The sequence below is a fragment of the Staurois parvus genome, unplaced genomic scaffold, assembly GCF_062004578.1.
Source record: "Staurois parvus isolate SC_StPar_1 unplaced genomic scaffold, SC_StPar_1.0 ptg001016l, whole genome shotgun sequence".
Taxonomy (NCBI): domain Eukaryota; kingdom Metazoa; phylum Chordata; class Amphibia; order Anura; family Ranidae; genus Staurois; species Staurois parvus.
The window spans coordinates 267,894-278,486 of NW_028318812.1; the positions used below are offsets into that span (position 1 = coordinate 267,894).

Below are 10,593 nucleotides of genomic sequence, written 5' to 3' on the forward strand. Positions count from 1 at the left end.
TTCCTTTGTCGTATGCAGTTGTCATCGGAATATGGGGTATACATGTTCTTGTGCATATATGTAATTAGACAATACCTATGCGTCAGAATTCTAATTAGTAAAGCCAGTAACAAATTTAGCCCCAGATTAGCATAATTTAGCAGATTTAGCATTGTGTCTGTCAGTTTGCTGATATTGTGACTCACTTAAAGGATCTTTTTTTTTTTTTTTTCTTTTTTCTTTTTTTAATCATCAGTTATTTCTTTTTTTTTTTCTTTTTCAAAGAGGACCATGTTCCTAAATCTCCTAAGGGAGATGAGTTTTTATGGCCATGACCACTTAACAAAGCGACCTTAACATACCTTGTTCATGCAGATTCACTCTTGTTTGCACTTTTGTGTGCAGAATTAGGCCTATGTTTCTGTACACTATTCCAATTATCATCAAATGGGGAGCATAGCTCTGTGCCCTTTTTCAGTAATACTCTAGAGCAGTGGTCTCCAAACTGGCCCGAGGGATGGATGTGGCCCTTTGCTTGTCTTTTATCTGGCTTTTAAGGCACTATTCCCACTGACACCAAAAACAGGGCAGTATTCCTTCCACTGCTATCAAAGATGAAGCACTATTCATCCCATTGACACCATAGATGGGGCACTATTCCTCCCACTGATACCAGTGATAGGGTTCTATTCCTCCCACTGATGCCAATGATGGGACACTATTCCTCCCACTGATGCCAATAATGGGACACTATTCCTCCCACTGATAGTAATGATGGGATACTACTCCTCCCATTAATACCAATGATGGGGCACTATTCCTCCCACTGATACCAGTGATGGGACACTATTCCTCCCACTGATACCGATGATGGGACACTATTCCTCCCACTGATACCGATGATGGGACACTATTCCTCCCACTGATACTAATGATGGGACACTATTACTCCCACGGATACTGATGATGGGACACTATTCCTCCCACTAATACCAATACTGCGGCACTATTCCTCCCACTGATACCAATGATGGGGCACTATTCCTCCCACTGATACCAATACTGGGGCACGATTCATCCCATTGATACCAATGATGGGGCACTATTCCTCCCACTGATATCAATGATGGGGCACTATTCCTCCCACTGACACCAATGATGGGGCACTATTCCTCCCACTGACACCAATGATGGGGCACTATTCCTCCCACTGACACCAATGATGGGGCACTATTCCTCCCACTGACACCAATGATGGGGCACTATTCCTCCCACTGACACCAATGATGGGGCACTATTCCTCCCACTGACACCAATGATGGGGCACTATTCCTCCCACTGACACCAATGATGGGGCACTATTCCTCCCACTGACACCAATGATGGGTCACTATTCCTCCCACTGACACCAATGATGGGTCACTATTCCTCCCACTGACACCAATGATGGGTCACTATTCCTCCCACTGACACCAATGATGGGTCACTATTCCTCCCACTGACACCAATGATGGGTCACTATTCCTCCCACTGACACCAATGATGGGACACTATTCCTCCCACTGATACCAATGATGGGACACTATTCCTCCCACTGATACCAGTGATGGGACACTATTCCTCCCACTGATACCGATGATGGGACACTATTCCTCCCACTGATACCGATGATGGGACACTATTCCTCCCACTGATACTAATGATGGGACACTATTCCTCCCACTGATACTGATGATGGGACACTATTCCTCCCACTGATACTGATGATGGGACACTATTCCTCCCACTGATACTGATGATGGGACACTATTCCTCCCACTGATACCGATGATGGGACACTATTCCTCCCACTGATACCGATGATGGGACACTATTCCTCCCACTGATACCAATACTGCGGCACTATTCCTCCCACTGATACCAATGATGGGGCACGATTTCTCCCACTGATACCAATACTGGGGCACGATTCATCCCATTGATACCAATGATGGGGCACTATTCCTCCCACTGATATCAATGATGGGGCACTATTCCTCCCACTGACGGGTCACTATTCCTCCCACTGACACCAATGATGGGACACTATTCCTCCCACTGACACTAATGATGGGACACTATTCCTCCCACTGATACTAATGATGGGACACTATTGCTCCCACTGATACCAGTGATGGGACACTATTCCTCCCACTGATACCGATGATGGGGCACTATTCCTCCCACTGATACCAATGATGGGGCACTATTCCTCCCACTGATACCAATACTGCGGCACTATTCCTCCCACTGATACCAATGATGGGGCACGATTCCTCCCACTGATACCAATACTGGGGCACGATTCCTCCCACTGATACCAATACTGGGGCACAATTCATCCCATTGATACCATTGATGGGGCACTATTCCTCCCACTGATATCAATGATGGGGCACTATTCCTCCCACTGATATCAATGATGGGGCACTATTCCTCCCACTGATATTAATGATGGGACACTATTCCTCCCACTGATATCAATGATGGGGCACTATTCCTCCCACTGACATCAATGATGGGGCACTATTCCTCCCACTGATACCAACGATGGGGCACTATTCCTCTTACTGACACCAATGATGGGGCACTATTCCTCCCACTGACACCAATGATGGGGCACTATTCCTCCCACTGACACCAATGATGGTGCACTATTCCTCCCACTGATACCAATGATGGGGCACTATTCCTCCCACTGACACCAATGATGGGTCACTATTCCTCCCACTGACACCAATGATGCGTCACTATTCCTCCCACTGACACCAATGATGGGTCACTATTCCTCCCACTGACACCAATGATGGGACACTATTCCTCCCACTGATACCAATGATGGGACACTATTCCTCCCACTGATACTAATGATGGGACACTATTCCTCCCACTGATACCAGTGATGGGACACTATTCCTCCCACTGATACCGATGATGGGACACTATTCCTCCCACTGATACCGATGATGGGACACTATTCCTCCCACTGATACCGATGATGGGACACTATTCCTCCCACTGATACTGATGATGGGACACTATTCCTCCCACTGATACTGATGATGGGACACTATTCCTCCCACTGATACCGATGATGGGACACTATTCCTCCCACTGATACTGATGATGGGACACTATTCCTCCCACTGATACTGATGATGGGACACTATTCCTCCCACTGATACTGATGATGGGACACTATTCCTCCCACTGATACTGATGATGGGACACTATTCCTCCCACTGATACTGATGATGGGACACTATTCCTCCCACTGATACCAATACTGGGGCACGATTCATCCCATTGATACCAATGATGGGGCACTATTCCTCCCACTGATATCAATGATGGGGCACTATTCCTCCCACTGACGGGTCACTATTCCTCCCACTGACACCAATGATGGGTCACTATTCCTCCCACTGATACTAATGATGGGACACTATTCCTCCCACTGATACTAATGATGGGGCACTATTCCTCCCACTGATACCAATGATGGGGCACTATTCCTCCCACTGATACCAGTGATGGGACACTATTCCTCCCACTGATACCGATGATGGGACACTATTCCTCCTACTGATACCGATGATGGGACACTATTCCTTCCACTAATACCGATGATGGGACACTATTCCTCCCACTGATACCAATACTGTGGCACTATTCCTCCCACTGATACCAATGATGGGGCACGATTCCTCCCACTGATACCAATACTGGGGCACGATTCCTCCCACTGATACCAATACTGGGGCATGATTCCTCCCACTGATACCAATACTGGGGCACGATTCATCCCATTGATACCATTGATGGGGCACTATTCCTCCCACTGATATCAATGATGGGGCACTATTCCTCCCACTGATATCAATGATGGGGCACTATTCCTCCCACTGATATCAATGATGGGGCACTATTCCTCCCACTGATATCAATGATGGGGCACTATTCCTCCCACTGATATCAATGATGGGACACTATTCCTCCCACTGATATCAATGATGGGACACTATTCCTCCCACTGATATCAATGATGGGGCACTATTCCTCCCACTGACATCAATGATGGGGCACTATTCCTCCCACTGATACCAACGATGGGGCACTATTCCTCTTACTGACACCAATGATGGGGCACTATTCCTCCCACTGACACCAATGATGGGGCACTATTCCTCCCACTGACACCAATGATGGGGCACTATTCCTCCCACTGACACCAATGATGGTGCACTATTCCTCCCACTGATATTAGTGATGGGGCACTATTCCTCCCACTGATACCAGTGATGGGGCACTATTCCTCCCACTGATACCGATGATGGGGCACTATTCATCCCACTGATACTGATGATGGGACACTATTCCTCCCACTGATGCCAATACTGGGGCACGATTCCTCCCACTGGCCTTTTGCTTATAAAGTTTTGTGATCCCTGCTATAGAGCAGCGTTCCCAACCTCCCTGGTACCAAGGGACTGGCCTTGCAGAAGACATCCCCTCCACGGACCGAAGGGAGGGTGGTGCACCCCAGTTGTCACCTGCCACTCACCAATAGGGCCTCCGTAGCAGTCTCTGTGCAGCCATACTTCTCTCTGCCAATGGTCTGCAATTGCAGCTGCTCTCTTGTGCCAACACCATTGCCTCAGCTCCCCTCAAGAACACTAGGTACTAGACCCCACAAAGAGCACGCAACCCAGATCCCCCCCCCCCCCACACACACACACACACACACACACACACACACACATGCGTAGCCCACAGCAGGGCCTGCGATCCTGACCCGACAAAATGTGGATCCCAGGCTGCAATGTGAGAAGCTGCAAACACAGATCAAGCCTCGCTCACCCCTCGCCACACAACAGGCCATGGACCAGCACAGGTCTGCTGCCTGGGTGTTGGGGACCTCTGTTCTACAGCCACCTTTCTCAGCTTTATGACAGAGAAACCCTTAAAATCATTTTCAGGTCTCAATGAATGCTTGCTAAAATTAATTCATTAGAGGTCAGTGGGAAGGACGCCATTTAAATTGGTGGTAAGTGGCAATAATGTTCCCCTTACAGTGGGGGTCTGAATGCCTCTCGTAACAGACATTGATGTCATGCTGTTGGCATTGCCAAGTGATGTTGGCCCTAGAACTATGCTGACACCATCAGATGGGAGGTCCATAAGTCACAGCTGAAGGAATCCCTAGCAACCTATGGAGGGAGTCCTAGAGTTCCATGCAACCCTGGTTGGAAATTGCTGCTTTAGTGTGTCGATCCATGCCCATGGGAGGTTAAGAGCAGCTCAACTGGGTACCAGTTGGTGGAATTAAGGGCATGGTGGCTGTGCTTTGTAATAGTAATCCACGTTGTTGTTGTTATACAGGATTTATATAGTGCCAACAGTTTACGCAGCACTTTACAAAATGAAGGCAGACATTACAGTTACAATACAATTTGTTACAAAAGTAACCAGAGGGCCCTGCTTGTTAGAGTTTACAATCTAAGAGGAAGAGTCAAGTGATACAAATAGCTGTGGGGGATGAGCTAATGGAGACAGTAAAGACACAGTGCATTAGTTATGAGCAGGATAGACTTCAATAAAGATTAGGGTTTTCAGGGATCGTCTAAAGGTGGATAGATTAGGAAATAGCCGGACAGATTGGGGTAGGAAATTTCATAGGATGGGAGAATCTTGGAGGCAAGCATGGGAGGAAGTGACACGGAAACTACAGAGCAGGAGGTCTTGGGAGGACTGAAAAAAGCAGTTTGGTTGGTGTTTTGAGACCACGTTAGTGATGCAGCTGGGGGCCAAGTTGTGGATGGCTTTGTAAGTTGTTAGTACCTTGAATTTTATTTGTTGGGTGAGTGGAAGCCAGTCCCAGCCACTGACAGGTCAAACCAGCCTGCATCTTCTGGCTTGCTGTGCTCCCTAGTTAGAATATGAGTAAAGGGGCTGCATTTGCATGCTTAACGTCGGCTATTTTTAACATAAGTTTTGCTTTTGTTGGGTATTATTACCAGTGCATATAATTTAGGGCCATATTTGCTTTTTTCGAAGAAGCAGCAATCCTGGAGAGTCATGGGATCGATGTACAAAGTCCTGGTGGGCATTCGAACAGTGACGATGTGGATGGCAACGATTACTCTGAACAGGTGAGCCTCTCTGCTTTTGTACTGTAAGTCTGTCCATCTTCATTTGTTGTGTGTGATCTGCAGGGCAATGTGGGAAATGGGACCTTTTTTTTTTTTTTTTCTTTTTTCTTTTTTCTTTTTTTTTTAACTCTAAAGTAGAACTATAGGCACATTTTTTTTTCATTGTGGATAGAGTAAGGAAGGATTATAATCCCTGACAGGTTTTGTCTTTTTTTGCCATCTGTGTCCCATTTACCTTTACTTAATGTTCCATAGCCAAAACAGGAAGTTAGAGGAGATCCCTGCAAATTAAGAAAGCTCTTGCTTGACCCCCCCCCCCTCCCAAAACACCAGAACTAATATCCTCATTGGAATATTTCCCCCTCTATTACTCTTCTGGGAACAACCCAAAACTGTGGGATTTTCTTTTGTGCCCACTTTCAATGCTAATGGTAAACAGGAAATAGAGAGGATGATTCTTCTAATTGGCGACCTGATGGGTCTTCTAATCATTTATTTTAAAGCTGTATTAAACCCAAAAGTAGACATTTCATATATTGTAGCGTATCAGTTCTTTGATGTGATGTCTGCATTAGTTTCCTTTTTTTAGGCTTTCTTTCCTTTTATTTTCATTTGGTGATCTAGCCATTAAGTCTGTTTGCCAATAGAACAAGCTCTTCTGCAAATGTAGTAGTTAGATTTTTGAGGCAAATCATTTACCACTGACGGGTGCTTACAATGATCATCTTTTCTTTATATATGTAAAACGTTTATCGCAAAATAAAACTGCAGTGTGAGCTGGAGTTTGGCTTCAATTAGTGTATCTAAATCCGTGAATACATCTAACACTCCCCTCACCCTAGACTGACAATGCTGCTTCTGAAGCTGCTCCCTGTACCCCTTCACCCAGAATGGAAGCACTCTTTTACAGGAGGTATGTTACTGACCAGGTGAGAACAGAGAGGGGAAAAAGAAAACTAAGCTGCAATATATTAAATTTTTTGGTTTTGGGTTTAATATCGCTTTAAAAAGACAAAAATATTGTAAAAACGGAAGGGTGTAAGGGGTTTCTTTGATAAAGGTCTTAAATTATTTAAACCCTTTTATGCTTAGCCCCAGCATCTTTTTAAATTGTTTTTTTACACCATGGGGGTTGGACAGAATGCCTGATCACCTGACCATTGTGATTCCCCTGTCCCGCCAGATCATAACTAGGGACCAAGAGCAATCTGACACCTCAGTCACTATGCTGGGAGCACGGACATCCTTGGCGATCCATCAATGCATGTGTGTGCTGTATTTTGCTCATATGTCCACCTGGGAGGGACCCAAGTCACATGATTTTGTGTTATTTCACTTCATGCACATGGTACTGTTTGAAGACAAAACTGCGGTTGGCTGGATGGTGAATGTTCTTTGGCTCATTTTCAGGGCTATGCAGAAGATGATGGTGCTCCCAACCATAGCGGTTTAGCTAGCACGACCAACAGCTAATTAAGGTGACTGCCAGGTCAAAAAATGGGGAAAGGAGCTGGTAGTCTGTATTGGCACTGGGCAACACTTCCCAAAGTCCCTTTAATTACCTAGCTTTTCTCTTGTTTCCTTTTACATACTTAGGATGACAGCACCAGTCACAGCGACCACCAAGACCCAATCTCCTTGGCCGTTGAAATGGCTGCAGTCAACCACACCATCCTGGCGCTGGCCCGGCAGGGGGCCGGAGAGATCAAGACAGAGGCTCTGGACGATGACTGAGACCCAACTGCAGCGGGAAGGGTCAAAATCGAAAGTTTCTTAGATTTTAGACGTAGCACCTTAGCAATCTTTTTCCTCGGTCCTTAATGTGTGTTCCTATATCAGTATAACTGCAGTCTCTTGTCCGTAAAGTTAGCTGGTAGGGTCTCGTCCTGTGAAGATGGCATAGTGCCCATATTCACGTCCGCTATTCTCAGTATTAATTCTAGCCATATTCCTTCCCTTCCCTGGGTCTAGAACATTTGACTCCATTCAGGCATTCCAATTTTTCAAGTGCTTCCAGCCCCCCCCCCCTTTATGCTTCTCTTTCCTTAAGCACCTTTTTAAGTGTATTTTTTTAAAGACTTTCTCGAACGTAGGGAGTGTTGAAGCAATGTATGAAGGCACGACTAAGTACGTGAAATACGGGATAAGGTGCTTCAGTTTGCAAACAGCTTTAGCCTGAGAATTCAAATAGTTAATCTTAATCCTGTATTATTTAAATCAAGAATTATTGTGCAAACATTTTGTCTGCATGTCTAGATCAGCCTTTCTCAGCCTTTTTACCACAGAGGAACCCTTGAAATAATGTTGATCTCTCATATAACTCTTGCTAAAACCAATTAATTGGGTAAGGTGGTGGGGGGGGAGGGGTCATTGGGAAAAATGCCCCTTACATTGGTGGCCAGTGTAAAGAATTCCCCTTACATTGGTGCCCAGTTGGAAGAATGTCCCTTGCATTGGTGGCCAGTGGGAGGAATGCTCCTTACATTGGTGGCCAGTGGGAGGAATGCCCCTTACATTGGCGACCAGTGGGAAGAATTCCCCTTGCATTGGCGACCAGTGGGAAGAATTCCCCTTGCATTGGCGACCAGTGGGAAGAATTCCCCTTGCATTGGCGACCAGTGGGAAGAATTCCCCTTGCATTGGCGACCAGTGGGAAGAATGCCCCTTGCATTGGTGGCCAGTGGGAAGAATGCCCCCTGCATTGGTGGCCAGTGGGAAGAATGCCCCCTGCATTGGTGGCCAGTGGGAAGAATGCCCCCTGCATTGGTGGCCAGTGGGAAGAATGCCCCTTGCATTGGTGGCCAGTGGGAAGAATACCCCTTGCATTGGTGGCCAGTGGAAAGTATCTCTGTTGCATTGGTGGCCAGTGGAAAGAATGTCCCTTACAGACGGTTTAAAGATCGTTGGTGTCATGCAGCTGGCTTTGCCAAATGTTGGCCCTGGAATTATGAAGGTACCGGAAAATGAGAGATCAATCAGCTGCAGCTCAGGGAACCCCTGGCAACCTCTGGAGTAACCCTTGGGTTCCACAGAACTCTGGTTGAGAATGGCTCTTCTAAACAAAATTATGTTTTCGGTAGGGGTCCACCATTTGTCAAGGAAAATTAAAACCCCAGCAGCCCTGCCACACACTGGAACTTACTATTCTTTGACAAATGAGGGTGGACACAATTCATAAAGCCCTTATTTCCAAATGATGACACCTGTTTTCTATATTGTAAAAACACTAAGATGCAAATGTAGAATGCCAGGATAAGCACTTAATTTGCTCTGTTACAGACTCTTATTGGCTCCAAAGTTTGTGTGGTAAACCTTGTTCAGTCATTACCACATTTGAGCCACGTACAACGGACTTTGATAAAGGCCTGGCTAGCAAGGAAGTTCTTTTCTCTCGTCTCTCCAAAATATGCCTTTTAATTGAAACTGCCCCAACTACAGTATTACTTTTACAAACTATATGCCCCAATGTATTTTTGGAGGTTGGCAGTTGCCTAACAAAGCACTTTTATTTGTTCTTGTGTCTACGGCAATAGATTTTCTGTTTGTTTTTTCATAATTCTGTATGTCTTTCTTAAATATAAAGAACCGGTTTGTGTCCTTTTGTGATTAGGCATTCCCCGATTTATGAAATGCCTAAGGTGTCATTTTTACTTGACTTAAACAAATCTGCAGTACATTCCGGCCTATGAGCTACCTTTTCGCTGTTTGTTAAAATCTGACATTTTAGCAGCTGAAATATAGGAGATTAGTGCTTGAAATTGCACAGACTTGTTTAAAAGGGAATCCTTGCATAGACCGCCTTGCTTTCAAACAATGCAAAAGTGCCAAAACTATCACTTTGTTTTATATATGATGCTGATGTTAAATAAATTAAGCTAGAATGAGATTCAAGGTGAATTGCACACTAATTACCCCTTTTGTATTGTCATCTGCAGCCTTGTGTTCACCACTGGCAGCTATTACTCAGACCTCCTCCCAAGACAACTTTTCTGTAGGGCAGCATGGCATAAAACTATCAAAGTCACTGCCATTGATAAATTACTAGACTGTGATAATTCACAAATGGAAAATTACAGATTTAGGGGTTTTTTTTTTATCTAGGGGATCCAAGAGCACTTAAGTGACCCTGTTATTTCAGGGGCAAAATTGAAAGAAGACATACCTGTAAAAGAAATTGTATATATATTGACCTTTCCCGTGCCCATAAATGCCACTGCTCCCTGACTGCTGCAGGCATTCCAAATGCTGGAAGTGTCCCATAGCTGCTCCCTTGCTGCATGCTGTGGTTTCTCCTCCTGGCTCATACGTTACGATGTACAAGTTGACAGGAGGAACCTCATTGTGCTGTGCGAGGGTGGGGGGTTGCAGTTATTTGAGCCAAGGGTGAAATACATGTAGCAGCCAGGGAGGAGCATCACAGCAG

At 45.5% G+C, this 10,593-nt stretch overlaps 1 protein-coding gene across 5 annotated transcripts in view; it reads left to right on the plus strand.

Moving 5' to 3' along the window:
* HMBOX1 (homeobox containing 1) overlaps positions 1–10,056 on the plus strand; it is a 220,107-nt gene extending 210,051 nt beyond the window's left edge. Inside the window, exons 9-10 of one of the 5 annotated variants that reach the window (XM_089657646.1) lie at positions 6,076–6,170; positions 7,767–10,056. In XM_089657646.1, the coding sequence (XP_089513772.1) occupies positions 6,076–6,170; positions 7,767–7,904 (233 nt within the window). In that variant the 3' untranslated portion in view covers positions 7,905–10,056. Of the gene's footprint in view, positions 1–6,075; positions 6,171–7,580; positions 7,650–7,766 lie in introns of those variants that run through there. The other 4 variants (XM_089657647.1, XM_089657649.1, XM_089657650.1 and 1 more) reach the window with 4 other exon arrangements.
* Positions 10,057–10,593: the final 537 nt, after the last annotated feature.